The sequence below is a fragment of the Schistocerca cancellata genome, chromosome 5, assembly GCF_023864275.1.
Source record: "Schistocerca cancellata isolate TAMUIC-IGC-003103 chromosome 5, iqSchCanc2.1, whole genome shotgun sequence".
NCBI classification, from domain to species: Eukaryota; Metazoa; Arthropoda; class Insecta; order Orthoptera; family Acrididae; genus Schistocerca; species Schistocerca cancellata.
In genome coordinates this window covers 598,148,945-598,172,568 of record NC_064630.1, presented here as the reverse complement: position 1 = coordinate 598,172,568, position 23,624 = coordinate 598,148,945, and the positions used below count along the sequence as shown (strand labels likewise).

Below are 23,624 nucleotides of genomic sequence, written 5' to 3'. Positions count from 1 at the left end.
TGTAGTGTGCAATGTCCAGTCACGGAATAATCGGTGTGATATTCCATGATGACATGGTGAATATCGAACGGTATGTGAATGTTTTGAAGATGATTTCTTCCCCGTTATCCAAAGTGACCATGATTTTGGCAACATGTGGTTCATGGAAGACGGAGCTCGACACCATCGAAGCAGAAGAGTGTTTGATCCTGGAGGAGCCTCTGGGCACCACATTCTGGCACTGGGGTACCCAGATGCCACTGACAAAGATCTCAATTGGCCACCATATTCTCCGGATCTGAACACATGCGGCTCCTTTTTGTGGGACTATATTAAAGACAAAGAGTATAGCAGTAACCCCTAAACCATTGTTAAGCCGAAAACGGACTTTCAGGAGGTCATCGACAGCATCATTGTTCATGCTGAATTTCGCTATTCGTCTGCGCCACATCATCGCCAATGATGGCAGGCATATCGAACATGTCATAACCTAAATCCAGATGTCTGTAGTGACGTTTACTCGTTGAATAAAGTGTGTACGAAGGACTTTGTAATGTGAAGATATATACACTATACACAAAGACAGTGTAACCATCAATGATGTAGCTTCGTAAGTGTCCCGAATAGATTTGTTACTCGGGTGTTAGAAGCCACTGAGCTCTACTGCCGACCCATTCTCAGTTGTGGCTTCTCTACTGACATCACTATACTCCCTGCCTCCTTTCGTGGTGGTCAGCTCCATATCACATGAGGTGTCCTGATGCTTCCTATGAGACAGTGTACGAGGTAATTAGCCTACGTATTGATCCGAGGATTAAATAGTGGAACGTTTATCGGAGAGACCGGATGAAGTGTCATCATTACTGCACTTATAAAATTAGTGTAAATTACAGTAACCTGCGAGACATTGTAGAATTTGCCATTGCTCCAAAAGTAATTATTATGGTCGTGAAAATATCTAACTTCATTCGGAATAATTCAAAAATCTGGCCGGTGAACTGGAAAAACCACATCTCTAACAGTCAGTACACGGGTTGCAGTTGGTTCCTAGCAATTGTCATCGATAATCTCCATAAACCTTACAAGGAAGCGGAATCTAATCCTGGTCGGTGCAAGGAATGAAGTAAAGGTTCACCAGGAATGATATGCGGTTCGGATTCCACACTAAACTGTAGGCCCCCTTTCCCTGATATGATTACTGTGATAGATTAAGGACACACAAATCGCCTAAGTGGCGTTCAATTGGAAGTTTTCCAGCAGGCCGCTAAAGCACACGGAATTATTACTACCAGTCATTTTCTCACTTTTTTTTTTTATTAGTGTGACCTATTTCTCTCTTAAACAGCTGTAATACGTTCCATTTACTCCCTGATTAAGTTGTATGGTAACATTTATTTCGTAAGGATACTCTGTCTTATTATCCTTAAGTGTCTTTGATTAGACGGTGCCACTAAATCTTATGTCTGTCCTCACTTCCTCTAGTGAAACTAGATATAGGTCGCTCACATTCGATTTCGATGCACCGGACCAATACTCACAGCTGATAATGCAACAAACAAACTTTCAGTCCTTCCGCCCCCCCCCCCCCGCCCATCTCAACTACCGTTTCTAGTCATTTGTTCTATGCATGTCTGTGTGTAATCAAATTTCTGTCCTACAGTCGTGTCGATCAGATTAATATAGCCTTCAGTTCTTTATTGCTGGTTAACATTGAGAGACATGGAAACTTGATGTCTATTCATTAATATGTTATTACCAACGCTTATTTTACCTTTTTCGACTCAACTGATAACGTCTCTTAGGACCAATGAACTTCATCGTTTATACGAATGTATTCCTGGTGGCCGAAGTGCTTACCTAAGTGTGAAGGTACACTGCAATGTCCTCTGCGGTAGTATGCAGATGGCAGGGGCTCTTCTGTAAATACCAAAGTATGTCAGACGAGCAATGCTGCTTGATGGCCATCATTGCATTAACGTTTCCGCTCCAATTCGGAGTTTCCACTCCACTTCGGAGCTAATCATCTGAATGATCAGAATAACGGGGAGCCCTGAATACGTAAGGAAACTTCGTGTGCCATTTGACTTCGACCGCGATCCAATGTTTTGAAGATGTTAGAGCCATACAAAGTTATACATCCGAAACTTGTTACTGGTAGTTATCCAAGTCTCGAGACCATGACTTCTGCAGACGTCTGACCTGCCCCTTGAAATGTATGTCAACAGTCTTTGAGAACTGTTCGTCTGGCTCTGAAAGAATTTCTAAATTAGGATATACAAAATTATCTTCTACTAGTTTCTTTCCATAATTAAAGTTGCACACAGGACCTCATATAATTGTACATGAGAATGTAACACACTACGAAACAATGAAGACATTGTAAGCAAATGCTCTGTTGTTGTGCCACAGCTATGCAACCTCATGGTGCGTCCTTTCTGTTTCAAGGACTAATGGGGTGATTAACAATTTATAGCCACGGGATTATAATCTTAATTCTTCTTTAACGTATGACGATTTCCTACTATGGCTGTAGCAAACGTGAAAAAATTAGGTTTCCCCCATACGCGCATTAGTGAAGCTTATCTCTTATCTTGCGTAGACACGTCATCTCCAGCACGACCAACCCTCGCTACTCTCCTGTTACTACCGACCTTCCAATGATTATTACTTTATGAATTACAGAAGAGGAGTAACAAAACTGTTTTACACTTTTGACTACTTTACTTCTACTAATGTTGATGGAAAATAAGAAAACTTCATATTCACTTTCTCTTCGCCCCTACTGACCTTTGGATTCTTCGATACGAGTTAAATCGAAATTTAGTGAGAGTTATGAGCTATCTTGCTATCTTTGAAAGAACTGAAATTATTAATTTCCGACCGTTAGTAAGTACGACACGCTGAAGATGACAGCGGATGGATCTTACTTTAAACATGAAAAATTACTGAAGGAGCGGGAATTATTACAAGTAAGGAAATTTTATGAACAATAACACACATCATATTGCTCTCCAATTTCTATTAGTATTTTGCTATTCTTTCTTTTGCCTAATGTAAAAAGTTACCAGAATCATTGTTAATTACCTCAACACAAACTCAGTTTTTCACATAAACATTCAATCTACGAATCAGCATGAATGGCTAAGCATTTCTGGTGAATGTTATAGAAATTAATTTAGAGCGAGGAACATCAATTAGACAAATGCCCGACTCTTAGAACTGACGCAATAACGCCGACCGCGGTGGCCGAGCAGTTCTAGGCGCTTCAGTCCGGAACCGCGCTGCTGCTACGGTCGCAGGTTCGAATCCTGCTTCGGGCATGGATGTGTGTGATGTCCTTAGGTTAGTTAGGTTTAAGTAGTTCTAAGTTCTAGGGGACTTATGACCACAGCAGTTGAGTCCCATAGTGCTCAGAGCCATATTTGAGGAAATATATTAAACAACACTACAAAAAACTGCAACTTGGAATGAAAAACGCGACATGACATTTATAAGAAGACATTTAGTGAACAGCTTGAAGGCTAGAAACGTTTAAAGATAAGTGATTTTACACAATCTAGGGCTGCTATTATGTAAATAGTACAGATAGAAACCGAAGTATGCAAATTAGAAGTCCAGTTTAAAAAGGAAAAATCTTTGTTGCAATCGAGATGAGTATATCTGAAAACAAGGAATTCCATTCTTACTAACTTAAGCGTCAGAAAAGACGATCTTGGGAAAAATAGTGTACAGTATCGTTGAAACGGAGGTCTTTATTGACGTAGAACAAATCCGTTTCGATAAAGATCACGCGTAAGAAATAAGTAGTTCCAGGAACTAAACGAACGGCCGTGGCAATCACTTCCAGCTAATATAGGAAACTACGAAAAATTCAAATTAAAATGGTCTCAGCCAGTCTTCGAACTCTGTAAGTCAAGCGTCTTAAACACTATGCGTAGTGACAGATGAAATAAGTAGGCGAAATGTGCTAAAGCCAAAATTATCTGTGTTATGCAGAACCAGGAAAGTTAACTATTTGTTCTGTCATTCAAGACAGTTTATCAATTTATTTCAAAGAATTGTGGAGGGACACAGTGTTAGAGAAATCTGAAATCAGATAGTCGCAGCATGTTCCGTAATCCCTATTCCCCGTTTCTGTAGTTAGTAGTCAGGGTTTCCAGATTCATTTGAGGCTTTCCGCCAGGTGGCATTTCGGAACAATGATGACGTTTTCTCTCCTGAGTATTCTCAGAGAACAAAAACCAAGATACACACAGTTGCCGGACTTCTGTCCATGAAATATATATCTTTCACTGTTTTCACTTGTCACGAGAAAAATTGTAGGGATTCTTTTGGAAATAGTAGTGGGAACATAAATATTCGGGGTCACTTCACTTCACTGACTTCAACAACTTAATTCTATGCCAGCGGAACCCGAAATGTTTAAAAACAGTTCTGGTGACATGCTTTATTTGAGTTATGGTGCACAGAGACTATGCGCGTAGTAACTGAAATGGGGAATCAGCTGGCAGTTAATGTGATTACTAGAACTTACTGGACCATGGAAAATAACTCACTGGGGTAGTGCCTAACAGCCACGTTATTTTTCCAGTGCAAGGCTATCATTATTCACCGTGGGACCTACTGAATGAATGAACACTCACCATTCATCTTACGAAGAGACAGTGTATACTAATTTCATTTATGATTATCTTCACAGTTACTGCAGTTAATCTTTACTTTCAGTACACTATACTCCTCATACTTCATTGATAATTCAGCATTACCAGCAGTTAGTGTAAAGGTGAGTGTGATTCCCTGATATCAGGACTCCACAGCCAAGGCGCTCCGCAAGCAGTGTAGAGCACTGTACCCTCACCATTCTCACAGGAAATAGGATGGAGACTTCTTGAGGAAAATGCCTAGAGAAATCTAGAATGGCTTTACGTTCTGGTCGTATTGTAGATACAACAAAAGCAGCGTATCAGCACGATACGGATCCTGATTTGTTTCGCAATGTGACTGGCGCTCCGTCTGTAGACACACAAACTCATAAATTCCTTGACAAACTTAAGATTGGTTGGTTGATTGGTTGGTTAATTGATTTGAGGGAGGGGACCAAACAGCGAGGTCATCGGTCCCGTCGGATTAGGGGAGGATGGGGAAGGAAGTCGGCCGTGCCCTTTCAAAGGAACTATCCCGGCATTTGCCTGAAGTGATTTAAGGAAATCACGCAAAACCTAAATTAGGATGGCCGGACGCAGGTTTGAGCCTTCGTGCTCCCGAATGCGAGCCCAGTGTGATAACCAATGCGCTCTCTGGGTGACAAACCAAAATTTTCTACACTTTCTTTAAAGCTGTTAAGGCTGTCACATCCAGTTATGTGCCTGTGATATCTACATGTTCATAGAGCGTTAAAGAATATGCAACAAGACCTTTACGAAGATTTTGCAAGGTCGTCTTTCATAACATGGGTGGGACGTACGACTGTCATGTTTGATAACTGCACTACGTGAAACTTCTATCGGATGTGGGCATAAACGCTCAGCTGCAACCACCAAGCACTCTTTCATTAAATCAACATCTATGGAAGACCATACCGCCAGTAGTGAAATTTTGTAGCTCTTCGGAACGACAGACTTAGTTTTTCTGCCTATTCTTCTTAAACTGTAGACAGCTTCCTTGTAAGTTTTAAAACCTCTTGTACACTGTTAAATCATTCACGTTTTCCGTTTCCATATTTTCTGACGTGGTGAGACAGTTAGTGCCTTTGTAAATTTAACTTACTGAAAGTATTCAATGTGTTGCAATGCACTAAGCATTTTGCAAACCCATCTTTCTGTGTAAAATGATAAAATTCCTCGCACTGTAGATTGAAGTGCAAAGATACTGTCAGTACAACGGACTATGTCAACGTTGCCCAGTTTCTGCAAGAAGCGAATACCCAGGTATAAGCCTGACTCAAAGGTTCCAGCGGTAGAAGTTGTGATACATGGACTGTGTTGAGTGCGTGATTGTACAGAATGTAGCATGAAGTTTACCTGGAATTAATGTTATTTCTAATGTGTATGCTTTACATGTGATAATGTACACCACATCTGTAGTTATTGAGGAACCGTGCGACTGCTACGGTCGCAGGTTCGAATCCTGCCTCGGGCATGGATGTGTGTGATGTCCTTAGGTTAGTTAGGTTTAAGTAGTTCTAAGTTCTAGGGGACTGATGACCTAAGATGTTAAGTCCCATAGTGCTCAGAACCATTTGAACGATTTTTTTGTAGTTATTGACTTCTCTGGCTAAATTGTTGACGCCGAAGGCCAATAAACTATATAAAAAAGATATCAGTGTTACACAGTGCTGATATTAGATGGCGCCGCTGCCAAAGCTGAATCTGCCCTATTTCACATTTGGCGCTTCCATTGTACTGTCGCAACAACCTGATGCGCGCAACTTTCCCTCACTCCCATTTACGCCACCACTGCTCTGCTCTGTTCGAGAGCAAAAGCCTGAGCATGGGCGAATGCTCGTTCTCAAATTCGGTGAGTTGTTAAGCCCTGCCTTACAAATAGTCAGGTGAGCTAAATAAACTAACATGGCCGAACACCGTAGTTTGACAGTGATTGGAAGCTTAGGATATGAATGTCCATACTCTTGCAGCATATGGGACTAGTCATAATTTGGTTGGTCTCGGACAGTGATCAATGCACAACTAAATGGTGAACTCTAAATGTGAAATCAGGTGATTGTACCATGTGAATATACTACCACAAACATCAGTATTAAGGCCAGAGTTAAAACATATGATTCAGTTTACTTCCCGAAGCAAACTCTTGCAGTGTGTAAAAGGAAAGGTGAAATTCACTATCAGAGAACGCAAGGTAGAGACTAGTTATGCTCTGTGCAAAACTCTACCAGGCGGCTTCCTCTTTCATTTCTTAGCCCCAATCCATATTCACCTGCTATGTTTCCTTCTCTCCCTTTTCCTACTCTCGAATTCCAGTCACCCATGACAATTAAATTTTCGTCTCCCTTCACTACCTGAATAATTTCTTTTATCTCGTCATACATTTCTTCAATTTCTTCTTCATCTGCAGAGCTAGTTGGCATATAAACTTGTACTACTGTAGTAGGCGTGGGCTTCGTGTCTATCTCGGCCACAATAATGCGTTCACTATGCTGTTTCTAGTAGCTTACCCGTACTCCTATTTTTTTATTCATTATTAAACCTACTCCTGCATTACCCCTATTTGATTTTGTATTTATAACCCTGTATTCACCTGACCAAAAGTTTTGTTCCTCCTGCCACCGAACTTCTCTAATTCCCACTATAACTAACTTTAACCTATCCATTTCCCTTTTTAAATTTTCTAATCTATCTGCCCGGTTAAGGGATCTGACATTCCACGCTCCGATCCGTAGAATGTCAGTTTTCTTTTTCCTGATAACGACGTCCTCCTGAGTAGTCCCCGCCCGGAGACCCGAATGGGGGACTATTTTACCTCCGGAAGAGATTAGCTGTGAATTAAGAGGTAGTGCAGCCCACGCAACCACAAGAGCAAAAAGTGAACCTGAAAAAGCATGTGAACACACTTCATTTTTTATCGTTATGTCTTAAAAACAGGTATACAAATTTTAGAAGTTTCATGGAACAAAAGAAATACGTCACCGTAGAACAACTACTGCACAAAGCACACGAAGATCTGCTTGCAGGACATTTCACGCCAATCCGCCGCAGAGGTCAGCGGGCGGGTGTATCAGACGAAAGCTATCGCGTTCGCAGGTCGCATCGCGTCGCGTTGCCCCACAGAGGTGGATAACCTGCTGGCAAAGCGTTATCGGCGGAACACGTCGGAATGGAATGTTTGTCGTTGCGCTATCGGATACCTGGCTCAATAACGCAATACCCGCTGTAGACATGGGCTCAATAACCGAACGCTGAGTCAGGCCAGAGATAACGAGTACGTTTGTGCGTCGAAAGCTACAGATAAGGGCAGGCGCGCCGACCTTTCAGTACACAAAGCGCCACACGAATCGATGCAGCCAAACGGCTAATTCTCCCGTCACACTCGCAGATGTTTCATGCTGCAGCTAAATAAATTCTTATCTTTGTAAATATTACTACTACCATTCCAGTCGCTGAAATACAGGGTCGCATAAAAAAAATAGAAAAGAACTACATAGCTGTTCACGCTCTGAAACAGAGCCCTTGACCGACAGAAATAGATTCCCCCTTGCCCATGCCCACGTGCGTCATCTGTCCACGACACATTAGTTCAGAACCACTGTTGTGCGGCAAAACGCAACGAGATCCTCTGCTTGTTACTGTATGGCACGACAATGGAGTTTTGGTTATAAGACCATAGGATCACTTAAGACGACTTTCTTTTTATTATATAACAGAAAAAGGATGCAATAAAAGTTCAGAAACGCGGAATCGTGTGACCAAGTGAAAATAAGAGTAATTTTATATTCTAATTTTATGAACACAACAGAATACTTTTTTTTTAAAGATCGCTTTCGACTGAATTGTACTGTCTACTGATCTAAAATGTCTGTAGGCCGATGGTTATCACCGAAATTAGTTAGTCTGCGTCATTAGAAATGAAACCCGGGGTTGGCAAAATAAAATAAAACATCCCATATTTTGCATTGTGTATACTTGTTTAATACAAGGTATTTAACAGGTTAGTCGTGGATCCAAACAATACAGGAGAAGAGAGATCCCATACCTCTGGTAGCTCATTGATGAAATCGAGCATTTTTTTCTCTGGACACTAAGTGATTTATGCAACACCAACTGAAGATAAAGTATTTAAATAATTTTTATATAGTTAGGTAGCTTCGTGTAGTCTTTGCACATCATATTCTGCGTTAATCATTTGTGCCAATGTAAGAGTTGAACTAAAATCGTCCACGGACTCCAGCCTTTCTTCTGAAATCTCTTTGAAGAGAGATATCTGTACCAAGCTCAAGACGAGAGTCGGTCAGTTTGTGGCGTTTATGTCACATTGCGGACTATGATTTACTAGATCGTATCCGACCTACATGTGCCAAGCAGTTAACTGTGCGCTGGAGAGTAATCACTTAGATGTAGATGTAACTGCATACTCTGGTGTCGGTAGGAAAGATAGGTTACCCACGCCACAAGTAACAGATGGCTACGCCATACGGACCGAGAGTGCAGGAATGCAATGGGAATGCGTAGCTTCTAGTACTAATATTAAGTGTTCTAATGATTAAATATCTGTCTGACAATACTGATGACTTTACCCAGTCTGTTTCCAATATATCTACAAGTTCAGTTCTTAAACATTGACCTGCAAAGTTTGACAAAAGAATTAATGTAATGTTACGAATGATTGACAGACTTAGTCGACTAATATTGTTTATGGAAGTCCGGCCTGTCCGGCTGTTGATAGGCGAGAAGTAGAGACTGCATAAATACGAGCCCATTCCAACCTACTGGTGTAAGCGTAAGGTTCAAATGGCTCTGAGCACTACGGGACTTAACTTCTCAGGTCATCAGTCCCCTAGAACTTAGAACTAGTTAAACCTAACTAACCTAAGGACATCATACACATCCATGCCCGAGGCAGGATTCGAACCTGCGACCGTAGCGGTCGCGCGACTACAGACTGTACCGCCTAGAACCGCTCGGCCACTTCGGCCGGCGTAAGTGTAAGGAATAAGCATAAGGGGAATAAGGACAACCATAAGAATGTATAGATATACCAACAAATGCCATTAAAAAAAAGTTGGATGACAGTAAAGTTTTTGATCATTGGCAACATTTTACGAAAGTCATGAAGGAAGCAAAAGAGACGATCTTTACATTAAAAAAGCTTTTGGCCCCTGAGACTCGAACAGCTTATTTTAACCAACATCGTAATGAGGAATTTTATTCGAAATTAACTGAATGTTTACTTTGCATTCCAGGACAGAAAGCTAACATCGAAAGACTGTTCTCTTTCATAAACAACCAATGGACCCTCCTGCCGGAGGTTCGAGTCCTCCATCGGGCATGGGTGTGGGTGTGTGTGTGTGTGTGTGTGTGTGTGTGTGTGTGTGTGTGTGTGTGTGTGTGTGTGTGTGTGTTGTTGTTAGCATAAGTTAGTTTACGAAGTGTGTAAGTCTAGGGAGCGATGACCACAGCAGTTTAGTCCCTTAGGAACTTGACGCACAACCAATGGACAAAGAAACACAATAATTCGCGAACTGACGAAATTATTGAGATGATGACGGTCTGTAATGTAAAATTATCCTGAAAAAAGTCAAGGAAATTTTTTCCGAGGACAATAACGTTCTTGATGTAGTGTGCTCAAATGAGAAATATTACTGCTTACCTATAGGTTATCGTTGTTGTTATAGAATGGAAGTGACCAAAGCTATTTAGTTTTCCGTTACAGGATAATTAATAATTGTTTATTTGGTTTTTCGACGAACTTTTACTTTATTTTGACGTAAGATTATCTTAGGAAGAAGACTGAAAACTTATCAAGTAGGGTGATTCAGCAATTAGTTGCCATCGTAACTGCAACATTTGTGCACTACGTGTGGTTATTTCGTTTGATTAAAAGTACGTTAAAATTTTCTAAGGAAATGTTTGTATTCTAGTTCTATCGTCCACATTGTGAGCACGTATAGATCACGAATGTTAAACTTCACTTAATATGCAAAGGTGATGTTCTTATATAGCGACGATGTGAAATGAAACAAAAAAACGGAGAAGAGAGAGAGAGAGAGAGAGAGAGAGAGAGAGAGAGAGAGAGAGAGAGAGCTCACCGCTTTGTGAATACGATAGCGCTCAAAGGACTATAATGAGATATTATTGTAGCATTTATTGTAGAAGTATCCCCGAAAGCCACTATAAAATCGTCTGAGTATAGGTCAAATGTCAGGACTTGCGGCCCACGGGGAAGAAATTCAATGGAGTATCGAGACAGCTTTAGAAGGGGAGATGTAAGCAAGCCTCCAACTGATTATCTATAGAAGGATCAAATGTAGTTTAATAGAATTTACCCTTTGCGTTTCATTCAAAGCAGCCCTCCACACTGAACTTCCCGCAAGCAACTTTGCAAGGTTATTATGTCTGACGTAGTACTGCATCAAGGCAGGTATTTCTCATTCTATGGGGTGAAGCGCTACAAACTAGGTGTGCTCAATCAGAACATGGCACGCGAAATGTAACAAACATGATTTGTGTCCAGTCATCGTCACGTTTTAACTTGTCGCACTTTACGTTAAGTATGTGTTTATTGTTCTCTCTAGATAGCAAAATACACGGTATGTATCACGTGTTACCGGTGCGTTACGTTCTGGTGGGAAATAACCTGCCATGCACCGAATGAAAATTCCTAAGTGGCCATGTTCAAGGACGGGGGTAAAAATCAAACCCTTGCAATTTTACTATAGTTTCAGAGACTTTCCACTTACGCTGAACATATTACTGCACCCTCTTCAATAGTAGTGGCAAGAACGTTCATCAGTTCGAGATAGGCGATGTTCTCGTCTGGATTTCCTTCAACTTTTCTGTATGCGATGTTGTACTGGAACTCTTGTGACGTTCCTATTAATTTGGAAAGCGTTTTATTTTCTAAATTTTACATTTTATTGGAACGCTGCAGCTAGCAGAAGTAATTCGCTGTCTTAAGAATCACTGCAGAATGCGACTGCACGAAGTGAGAAGTTGGTTCCCGCGCCAAAATCGCTAACGGATGTACGTACCACATGGCGTGGTATTGAGTCTTTGGAGTGCGGACATATACGCAAGCCATGAGAGAGAAAGTTGCTTGGTGATTTATAAGTGGGGAAACCACATACATCCTAGCGCGAAACTGAGAATTTTCTTCGTAAGGCCCACTTCTAGCAAAGTAAAAGCTAAGGGAAGCCTACAGGACATTAGACCTTTAATTCTATAATAAAACTATTCAATAAATCAACTAACTCTGGAAAAAATGAAAATTATTCAGTTACCAGTCATATACGAATTTGTACGAAGTATGCATAAGATTTCTGCTGCGCGCCAATCTCGCCAGTCAGCGATAGGGTGTATTCCGACTCTATGCTCTGTACTAGTCGTCTAAACCACGCTCTCGAATTACAGTAACTTTTCGTGATGAACTGTAACAGTTATCACATTGTAAACTGTTTTCCGACATTTGTTGATAAATGCACCGTAATGGCATCCCGGGATTTGTCTCAAAGAGAGAGCAGTACTTTGAACTTTCTTGGCACACCACGGCGGGATGCGAGGTCCGCAAGTTCCGCCTTTGAAGATCGTGCGCAATTTCGATGCCAGGACAGGACGCGTAAGCAGTTCGTTGGGTACATATTGAGTCTCCTGGCGACTACGAGGACGTGAACGTTTCCCAGGGCAGTAGTGGGTGCTAACTTGGGAAAGCGGCAGGTTTTTCCAGTTTGGTTTGTTGATTATTGAGGGTCCAGGAGGCTACAAACAACGGCGTCATTAGTTCCACGATCCAAGGTGGCAGAAACAGTGGAAATAACGACATCCACAGCAGTCCAGTCGACGGGAAAGGATTAGCGCGACAGGGGGTCCGATGCCCACACCATACCATGAAAAGGGGGGGGGGGGGGGGGCGAGGAATATCGGTGGTGTGGGGGCAAGGCCAAAAGCCTCCCAAGTCAATGCCAACGCTAACCGAGGGACTCCAATTTCGGAAAGAGGGAAGACGAACCTGTTTCGTAATGGAAACTCAGGATGGACGTAACGCTGTCAGAGTCGCACGCTAACACCTGTGGCAAGCACATCTAGTGCGAAGGGACAAAAGAAGGCGGCAGACCAGCAAAACATGAATCGCTATGAAAGGGGCCCATATCCCTAAGGAAATGCAATCCGAAAACAAAGGAAGTAGGTTACAGTACGCTTGTTCGCCCACTGCTTGAATACTGCTCAGCAGTGTGGGATCCGTACCAGATAGGGTTGACAGAAGAGATGGAGAAGATCCAACGGAGAGCAGCGCGCTTCGTTACAGGATCATTTAGTAATCGCGAAAGCGTTATGGAGATGACAGATAAATTCCAGTGGAAGACTCTGCAGGAGAGACGCTCAGTAGCTTGGTACGGGCTTTTGTTGAAGTTTCGAGAACATACCTTCACCGAAGAGTCAAGCAGTATATTGCTCCCTCCTACGTATATCTCGCGAAGAGACCATGAGGATAAAATCTGAGAGATTAGAGCCCACACAGGAGCATACCGACAATCCTTCTTTCCACGAAAAATACGAGACTGGAATAGAAGGGAGAACCGATAGAGGTACTCAAGGTACCCTCCGCCACACACCGTCAGGTGGCTTGCGAAGTATGGATGTAGATGTAGATATATGCAATTAGGATTCTCGACTGCAATTCTAGAGGAGTGAAAATTTACTGAGGACGCTGAATTGCAACTTTGAAGGTTGAAAGTACAAAGGGGAGGACACACAATTACAGAGTAAAGAACCATGGTTCAACACGGTATGGCTGATACGTAGATGGCAGAGAGTCGATCGGGAGAGGCTGAAGGAAGAACGCCACATCGCGGGAGTCCGGGAATTTTATATGAAGCCACAAATCTGTTACGGAGAACACGGGGTTGGTGGCTTCCCCCCCCCCCCCCCCCAATCACCCAAGCCACACGATCGCCAAGCTCATTCACCAGGATACCCATGTGGCTGGGTATCACAAAGGAAATCAACTGAAGAAGCGGCAGGGTCAAGATTGGCGAGAAGGTCATGGATGAGAGAGACCAAGGTATGGATGGGGAAAGTCACTGGGTGATAGCCTGAAAGCCACCGAGCGAGCCCGTACATAAAACTCACGGTCACTTGGAGAGAAGGTCTTGGATGACAAGGATTAAGGCGGGAGGGGGGGGGGGGGGCGGGAAAAACACTGAGTGATAGCCTGAAGGCCACTCAGCGAGTCTGTGCATAACAGGTGAGGGTGGACGGTTTCATAATAGATACGAGCCACAATTGCGGAAATCCACTGACATAAGCGGTTTTGACAAAATGCAAGCACTAAGACAAACAGTTCAAACTCTCGCCGTGTGTTGCCGGTCATTTTTGCTGAAATGTGATCCAAGGATAACTTGCCATGGAGGACAACGGAACGGAGCGTAGAGTACGGTTGGTGTACCGCTGGGGTGCACGGATGCCATGGATGACAATCGGAAGGATTCTTCTATGAAATGAAACGGTATCCCAGATAATCACTCCTGTCTGTACGTATGCCAGGGAAAGTCAAGTTGGTATCCCACTGCTGTCCAGAGCGTCTCCATGAACGTCTGCAGCCTGGAATGCCGTTGGCTAGAGCAGAATTGTCTTCAGTGATGAGTTCCGCTTCGAACTGAGACCCGATGACTTGACTGGAGCTGTCCCGGACGGGAGTGAGATAGTCTTACTGTCGTCGGGCATTAGATCAACCAGGAGAATTTGGCACGATAGCAAGTCACAAGGCCAGAGAAGAACCGACGCCTTATTGACTTGCTTAATTTGTGAAGATCTTTTGCTTGAGTACATCATCCAGTTTTTCTGAAATTTTAATCATTTGTCAGTACATGCTTGCCACAATTACTGATCCCCTTCTCGTTCGGATAATTTCTTCGTGGTTTCTTTCTTTTGTCTTAGAGTGTAATTTGTATGGACCATAACAGCTGTCTTATATCGTAGTATGTTCTCACATTTATGTGGCTATGCAGCCCATGAGACACAGCAGAGTATTTTATTATATGTATGTGCCCTTCCAGAATACTCACTACTGTTCCTCACGAGCTTTGGATTTAATGCCATAAATTGTTGACGGTTGTAGAGTATGGTATATACGCTCCCACTGTATATGGTCCTTAATTTTAATTGGAACATGGCTGCCAACATTATAATAAAAAATTGAACATGCGTAAGATAAAAAAAGTTATACTCTTAGTGCATAATCTACTGCTTTGTGCAAATGTGATTGAATGTATAACCTAAGCACGGGATTGTCAATCCGATCTCATTACCGGTAAAAATTTGACAACTTGAAATGTACAGTATACAATTAATGCTGTTACGTTCCATATGCTCTACTGCAATTTTTCTAAAATTTTGTATGTGAACTGGTGAAGCTGAAGACGGGTCAGGCAGTCCCAAATCAATTATCCAGTGAAGACATTAGAAACCATCCTAGCCGCCAGAGGCCATTTTATTTGTAATTTCACACCATCACATTGCTGCGCTCCGACCACTTACTACGAGAGTAAGTCAAATTAGCAGATGTCATTCTTGCCACTGTAGGGAGCCTAAGAAAGCGCATTTGTGACTGCGAGCGCCTCTAGCAGCACGAGCGGAAAACTTCATAAATGAGAGACCGAGAGATCAGTTGTATTCCAATTTACGTCTTCGATATGGCGTCTGACACTACAAGCCTAATTTATGTTGGTTTCAAGAATGTAAAACAGGACTCGTCGTCTTTCAGATTTGCACTATAAAGGAAGGCATAGATCTACAATACAGTAACCATGTTTCTGAAGTTAAGGAAATATTGTGGGAAGAAATATTCGACAAATGTTTAAGAGAAGCTAGTTTCAATCAGCTGCCTTATGCGGTTAAAATCAAAGTAAGTTGCGTAAATATTTAATTTGTAATTGTGCAATATGAGAACGTTATATGTATAATGTCTATAAGCGGCATGTACGGTATGTTTTTTTGTTCAGATCCAAGATGAATGTGAGTGTAATAAAGCAGCCCTCTGCAGTCTGTAAACATATTGCTACATTGTACTGCTTCCTTAACAGTGAAAGATTTTTCTAAAACAACCGTTTTGGGACAGTGGGAAAATACAGTTCATTCTCGTTGCAGCTTATACCACAAAGGCGAAGCGGCTGAAAACAATTCTTCTCGGGGAAAGCGCACACAATCTGTTACAAATAGAGAAACGGATCACTGATCTCTTAATAAATAACAGGTATTTGAAAAGCTTAAAGAAGTTGACCGTGACTTTTTCTCACATGTTACAAGAGAGAGGTGAAAGTGAAGCGAAGGTTATATCCAACAGTTGGTAATCGACGATGTTGAACGGAGTGAATGTGATAATGTGCTGCTGTTGGAACTTGGGTCATCCACTGATGCCGTATGTTACGCAGAATGTGTAGTTTGAAGTGTAGTCTCATGCCATTAATTTTCAACAGAGCGGATTCCGAAGGTGTGCAGAAATTTTACATGTTCGAATAAAATTACAAATCCGCATGATACAAGATGTTGCGTTTTAGACTACAGAGCAGTCAGAGTGTTGAGCATGGCTTAAAGAGAGGGAACTACACGTATCTGCCACTCAACAGACTCACATGGCAATTATGATCGGCTGGAACGATCGTTACTCAAGAGCAATCAATGTCCTTCTCCAGCTGTTATATACATCAGAGGCAGCCACAACGAATAATGCCAAACATTCAATTTTTCTAACAGGTTTGATTCCACAGGGCATTAGTCGTACCCATCGACTGTATTCATTTCAAGTAGTAAAAGGTACAGCAGTCATTGTAAATGATGTTTATTTCATATCAAGACTTCGGTTACTGTGTGGCCATCTTCAGTCCTAAAAACACCAACGAACCAGTTAGAGTAAGGTAACATGCATGCCTTATTAAATGCGTAGTTGCATACGCCTTACATGTAAGTAACTTATAAAATAGATACTAGTAAATGAAAGTTAAAAAATAAAAGCCATGCACGTAGTCCAGACTGGGCTATTCCATGTCAGAGATTGAGTTCACACTGAGGCTGCTGTTTAGACTTACAACACAGCTGGCCTCAGTATACATCATACCATTCTACAGCATCCTCCCTGCATACACACACATCAAAAAAGTTTTGCATCACCCCGGTTGCCTGAACTCCTGAAGGTAGACGTTGAATGTGGATATTGTATCACAGACACAGTCCCTTTGACTGTTCAGAGATGTCACTAAACTCGCCCAAAGATGTAAACAACCATGCACGAGAAGCGCCTACTAGACGGAGGGGGTCCGACAGCCGATCAGTTCCAGTTATTCCACCAAGAAGGGGTTACACGGCTCCTGTTGTCTGTAGTTCAACTCTGCCTAGACGGTAAATACCGCGGTTCGATAGCGTCCGCATTGTTACTTTGTGCCACTTACTTCTTTGGCACTTCGGTGTATATTAGATACAGTGACAACATCTTGTATTAACTTTTTTTCACAATTTGTGTGTTTTCTCATTTTATTTATTATTTTATACTTTTCCAAAACTTATGTACATAAAACAAATAAGACGGTTCTAGTTAAAACCAGTGACTAAAGTTTTACAATTACACATGGTCGTTATCGTGTGAAATAGCCAGAGGCGCCAGTTACTTGTTGTCACTGCAACATACATGTAACGTGAGCGCTGTAGATTGGTATGACGTACACTGAAGCCCGCTTTATTGGGAGAGAAAACAGTGACTTCATTGTGAGTTCAACCACAGACATGAATAGTTCAGTTGGGACTATGTGCACACACAAGTGGTTTTCATGTCTTAACTTAGTTTTACTGATATGTATTTTATGACTGTCTCACATTTGAAGCTTATGCGACTTCAAATTCTATGAGACACGCATGTTACCTTACAGTAACTGGTTATTAACTTTTTTTTCGCACTGCATATAGCCACACAGTGACCAAAGTCTAGACATGCAATAAACATCATTTGCGACTGATTGCTGTATCCTTTTCTACTTGGATTCAGATTTTCGTTCACGTGTGTGCATTAAAGAGCAATAGGCATTACAAATATATTTCCTAGAGCCTGAAGCTCTCAATTCAGTTATATTCACACTAACACGCTACTTTGGGCGTAAATGTTCAAATGTGTGTGAAATCTTATGGGATTTAACTGCTAAGGTCATCAAGTCCCTAAGCTTACACACTACTTAACCTAAAGTATCCAAAGGACAAACACCCATGCCCGAGGGAGGACTCTAACCTCCGCCGGGACCAGCCACATAGTCTATGACTGCAGCACCCTGACCGCTCGGCTAATTACGCGCGGCTTCGGGCGTAACCATTTATACCTTGAAGAGTGTTGTTGCGTGGCTGTCCACTAGAGTGCAGCACTTGCAGTTCGCGCGCGCCCGACGAAGGCACGTAATGCAGTCAGTGGCAAGTTGTACTCACTTCCAGAGCAGGGCGGTGGCGGTGAGGACAGCGACGAGCAGCAGCGAACAGCAGATGGCGACTACCGTCGTGGCCGGCAGCGGCTGCAGCCCTCTGGACCCGTCCTCCAGGTGCACCTGCGGGCGGACGACATGGCGTGTCACAACGTCCCTTGATACAGAGTACAAGCACACATTCCAATTCATCACCACATCTCCATCTGACATCCTACTCCTCATCAGTAAACTGCGGTGGCACCCGATCTGAGTTTAGCCATTAAATCGGTTCCTATAGTCGTTAAGAGACTGTACTAATGCGAACAGTTTGATGGTACTGTTATTACTCAGCTTAGCAAAAACGAGTCCGTAGAAGGTGGTATATGTGACGCACAGTATAACTGGTCAGCATTTCCACCCGGAATTTGCGAGTGTAAGTCGGACCTTTCTTGATCCGCCTTGGTGGGTTGTGTCGTCGGATTTCCTCCTACCTGTGCGCGGTGGAGCTCTCGTAAATGTCGTCCCGCGCAGGTTCTTCATTGGCGCATTGGATGTCTCTATCGGTGACAGATAATTATCTGAAGTTGTTGTCGATCAACTTTGGGGTATCTATTTACTCGAAATTAACATTCAGAATGCCGTAATATCACTTTTATTTCTATTAGATGAATAATGAAACACTCATGTCACAAACTACTAGTAACCGAGAGCATGGCTACCATCGAATTAGACAGGAAGAGCTCTTAACGCCGACTGCCGACTTTGGTGCGCAGTCCGTATCTCTTACTAGTTTCGTCACAGTCCGTGGATTTCCGATCAACTAGTTTCGTCACAGTCCGTGGATTTCCGATCAAGTTCGTACTTACTAACATATGCATCCAGAGGCTCCTCCTAGTATTCATGTTGCTATAAATGACTTTAATTATTAAATATAAATAAACAAAATCGGTGACTTTGGCGCCAAGATGGCCGTACTTCCCGTCATGTATATTTCCCAGGCTGACGCTTGTAGCTACGGTCCAGCGCCGACCCCCACCCCACTACGTGCGACATATGGTCGCTTCGTCACCTAGCCAGCCAGCGTGGGAAATGCTCTCCGACTCATGGCCGGCTACGGACTACAGCACTTCGTAACTATCGTCAATACATCATTAAAGAGACAATTTATTAAAACTGGTAAAAATGTCTTCATCACGTACGAGGCACCTTACACCGTTCTAATGAGGCAATATTGCGTGTTTACACTGATGAGCCAAAACATTATGACTTCTGCCCACAGCGAGATTGAATGCCTCTTGGTGGTATTGCGGGTACGTGGCGCAGTAAGGAAAGAATGTAAGCGGAAGAGAAACGAATGGGCAGTCATCATAGCGAAGATACTGGCCACAAATGCGGAAATCCACTGATATAAGCGGTTTTGACAGAGTGCACATTGTTGTGGCGTCGCGGTTGGAAACTAGAGTCTCTGAAACGACGAAACTGGTCGCCGGTTGGCCTACTACTGTCGTGAGCACCTACGGAAAGTGGATGAAAGATGCTGAGATAACGAGTAGGCCGTATGTTATTGGACGACGTCGTCTCATCGCAAAACGTAGAGGTCGGAGGATCCATCACTGTGTAACCCAGGATAGGCAGCGATCTGTGGCAGGTCCGACGAAAGAGCAAAGTGCTGGTGCAGGCACAAGTGTCTCGGAGCGCACTGATCATAGGCCGTTGTTGAACATTGAGCTCCACGACCATACGTGTTCGTGTGCTGACCCAATGACATCGTCAGCTACGATGGCAGTGGGCACAGCACCACTGAGCTTTCACTGTAGATCAATAGAAACGTGTCGCCTGAATCCCATTTCTTGTTAGGTGCCGTCATCCAGGCGAATGGCTGCAAGAAACATGCATCGCGCCACAGATGCAGTTCGGTGAGGGCAGAATTACGCCATTGGCTGTACTGACCCAGTTTCCATGGCATCTGTGGTGGTAATCGAAGGCATCATGAGAGCAGTGAATTATGTGAACATTTTTGCGGACCACCTACATCGTTTCATGCTTAATTTCTCCCCCTACACTGATGACATCTTCCAGCAGGACAACTTTCCTTATTGCCAGGTCAGAATCGTGCTACAGTGCTTTGTGGTTTGGGGAGGGGGGGGGGCATTGTAGTGAGCTCACAATGTTTTGGTGTCCGCCCCCGGTAGCTGGATGGTCAGCGTGACGGATTGTCAATCCTCTGGCGTCGGGTTCGATTCCCGGCTGGGTCGGGTAGTTTTCTCCGCCCAGGGACTGGGTGTTGTGCTGTCAGCATCATCATCCTCATTGACTGCAGGTCGCCAAAGAGGCGTCAAATTGAAAGACCGGCACCCGGCGAACGGTCTGCCCAAAGGGGGGCCCTAGCCATACCATGAAATAAATAAACGTTTTGATCAGAAAATGGGCCTGATACGCAGATATTGGAACACATATCGGTCTCAACCTACGTGCCCGTAAGATACCATCCCGTAATTTACGCAAAGTGTTATGACCTGAGTGCAAATAATTGGTGCCACATGCTTCTGGAATGCTGTCAAGGACTTAGTATCCAAGCCAAGGGAATCTCTCTTGTACTGTGTTTGAAAAGAGAGGCAACACTCCATTAAACCTGTAATCACAGCGTTTTGTTTCATCGGTGTAAAGCTATAGTGTTCAAGAAAGTCAGTGACGTTATGGAGAGACATAACACAGCAACAGTAAGGTGTCCATTTGAGGACGCCTGGTGATGCGTCCTGGGAAGATTTTGTACGATGGTCGCCGTTTGGAACAGGGATGAGAGAGAGGCTGTTTAAACGCGGCCCAGAACGCAGTGCTTGAACAGAAATTAACCATGAAACAGAAACTTTTTTTTCCAGTGTTAAGTGTAGGCGAAGGAAGGTGTTTGCGGAGACCGTTTAAGATGAGGACATTGCAGAAGCTGACTACATCGCCCCGCCCAGGTTAATTCCCAGTTCTCTCCACAGTGACACATGGAGTAAATCGTAACAGGTATGTTGACTGCGATGTAGAAATGGGCCCCATTAATCATGTTCGACAGGTATGACCCTATATACCAGAAACAAGTACCAAGTTTTCACTCCTCAACAAGAAGCACGAAACATATTATGCACTCTTAAAAACATCTCAAATAAAGAGACGTTTCAAGAAGGAAATTGGCTAACGACTTCATGTCAGTTACGTAGCTAAAAATCTCCGACCTTTTTCCCATCTTAAGCCGTACTCTCACGGGACATGTAAAAGCACTTGGACGAAGAGCTGATGACGTTACAGTGGAGCGTAAAATAAAGAATCTGTCATGTTAGATCTGTGCCTCGTGTGAAAGAATGTAATCAATAAGATGCGACATCGTTTCACGTCACAAGCAGAAAAGAGGAGCAGCCATATTGCATTGCTTTAAAAATCGTCATTGTTGGTTTCGTTTCTCGTAGAGAACGTGATATGAATATAAGCTGTTTCATAGCATCAGCAGACTGAGGGACTCTCGAAATCGAGACGTTTTAGCTACAATTCCTTATAATAATATGATAGGAAACTGCGTGTCGGTAGGTGCTTGTGTCCTGCGTAAGTATACCGTTGCAGTGCTAAGTCTCAGTGATTTACCAAAAGAGCATCTTTCTGCATGTTAAATATCAAATAATGACATCTGTAGTTACAGTCTGTATACAGTCTATGCTACACAAAGAAACCTGTTTCGTATGTCGAATCCGTAGCGCAAATGGTAGCGTTATAAGTTTTTTGTATAATTGAGATGAAGGTAGCAGGTTCGTGCCCACCTCCTTCCAAACCTTTTTTTCTCACTTTCGTTTTCTAATGATTCTGGGTCTTTCTTTTTCATTTAATAGAAGTATTATTACAAGTGTCAATTATTGATATGTGGTATAAATAACGTATTTGGTGCAATTCTTCTTCCGAAGGTCAATCTTTCACCATTGGAAAGAAGTGAAACGTGACTGTCAATCTATACCTGAGAGTTAACACAAATTACAACCTGCAAGTTGTTGCTGTTACGAAACTTTCTGTAATATATATGGTTTTATGGACTGGCTCATATTCCTATCTTGCCGGTAAGTATTTTTCTCGTGATGGTAAGCTGCTTCGAAAAATTCGTTTCCTCCATTCGAATAAAATTACGAAACGAGTCTCGATCTGGAAATCTATGTGATGAAGTACGTAATTTCAGAAAATAAGCAGTCAGCGCAACGTCGAGAATCTGGATATTAGGCATGAGCAAACTGACATTAGGTGCTATATCTGAACTATTCAATTTAAAACACGGCCTCGTACAATGCTACTAATGGCGTCTTTGTCGCCTTAAAGGCGTTCTTGACTAACGTCAACTCACCACATCCAATTTCCAAGGTAACTGACCATCAGGAATTTAAAGCAAATCTGACGTGCTTCCTACTAGCGGCACTCTTATGCGAAGGGCGCGAAATTTTAGTATACATCTTCTTTCAGGTGTACATACCTGTGTCTCACAACTTCTCCTAGGCGTTGCTATTCTTTTCCGTCAGTGTACCACAGACTGAAGCTTCACAGAATGGTGGGTGTTGGCGATAAACTAAAATTCCAGAATGAAGACGCTTCAGGACGCAGTTTCTTCTTTTACTTGAAATGGACACATGAGATGAATGATAACTGTCGCTTCGTCGACGTTCGGGACCAGTTAATTTTTCCTAACAGCGCCCGAGGTGTTGCCACTCGCAGTAAATCATCATCAGCACAGAAACGAGTTTACCAGTATTTTCCGAGGTCAGCGCTAGTTCGGGAAGTACCAGGGCTTTGCGAGCTTCCTTAATGGCGGGTCGATTGGCGCCAGAGGAGCTGATCGTAAAAAGCGGCGTCTTGGCCCTTGCTGCGAGGAAGCGGCAAGCTTGCTGCGGACGAGGCAATGGCCGGTGGGTGAGCCGGCTTGGCGGTGGGTTGCCAAAAGCGTGCAACCCCCCCCCCCCTAAACACACACACGTTTTTATGGCGGGGCCCTCCGTAATAACGGCCGAAATAAACGCCCCGGGCCCGTCACAACACATTTCGTTGCAGCGCTAGAGCATTTCGCTGCAGCTGTATACGCAATAATTTCGCTGCAGCTGAATTCGCAATAATTCGCTGTTTTTCTTGTCTGATGAAAGAACCTATTACAAGAGCTTCCGAAAGGCGTTCTCTATTACGAAACGCGGCTTTTAATTTTTTTTATCATATTTGGTTTGAGAAATAGTAGACCCAAGATTCCAAACATCATTACAATTTATGCTCTTCACCGGTATACAGCCGGATTTCATCGGCCTGACGACAAGTTATTTCGACCGTCCAGCTGGCCGCCGTCTTCAGGTGAGACTGCACGTGCACAATCACGCCGGAACTCATTTCCGGCGTGATTGTGCATTTGCAGACTCATCTGAAAATAGCGGCCAGCTGGACCGTCGAAATACCGCGTCGTTAGGACTATGGAAGCCGGCAGCGTTCCCGCGAAGATCGTCAACACGTATTACACCGGAAAACTCAACATTATCTCGTGATT

The 23,624-nt window shown here is 43.1% G+C and overlaps 1 protein-coding gene across 1 annotated transcript in view; it reads right to left on the bottom strand.

The window, feature by feature from the left end:
- LOC126188711 (uncharacterized) overlaps positions 1-23,624 on the bottom strand; it is a 299,019-nt gene that overhangs the window by 73,913 nt on the left and 201,482 nt on the right. The window contains exon 3 of the mRNA XM_049930319.1: positions 18,108-18,223. Within this exon, the coding sequence (XP_049786276.1) occupies positions 18,108-18,223 (116 nt within the window). The remainder of the gene's footprint in view (positions 1-18,107; positions 18,224-23,624) is intronic.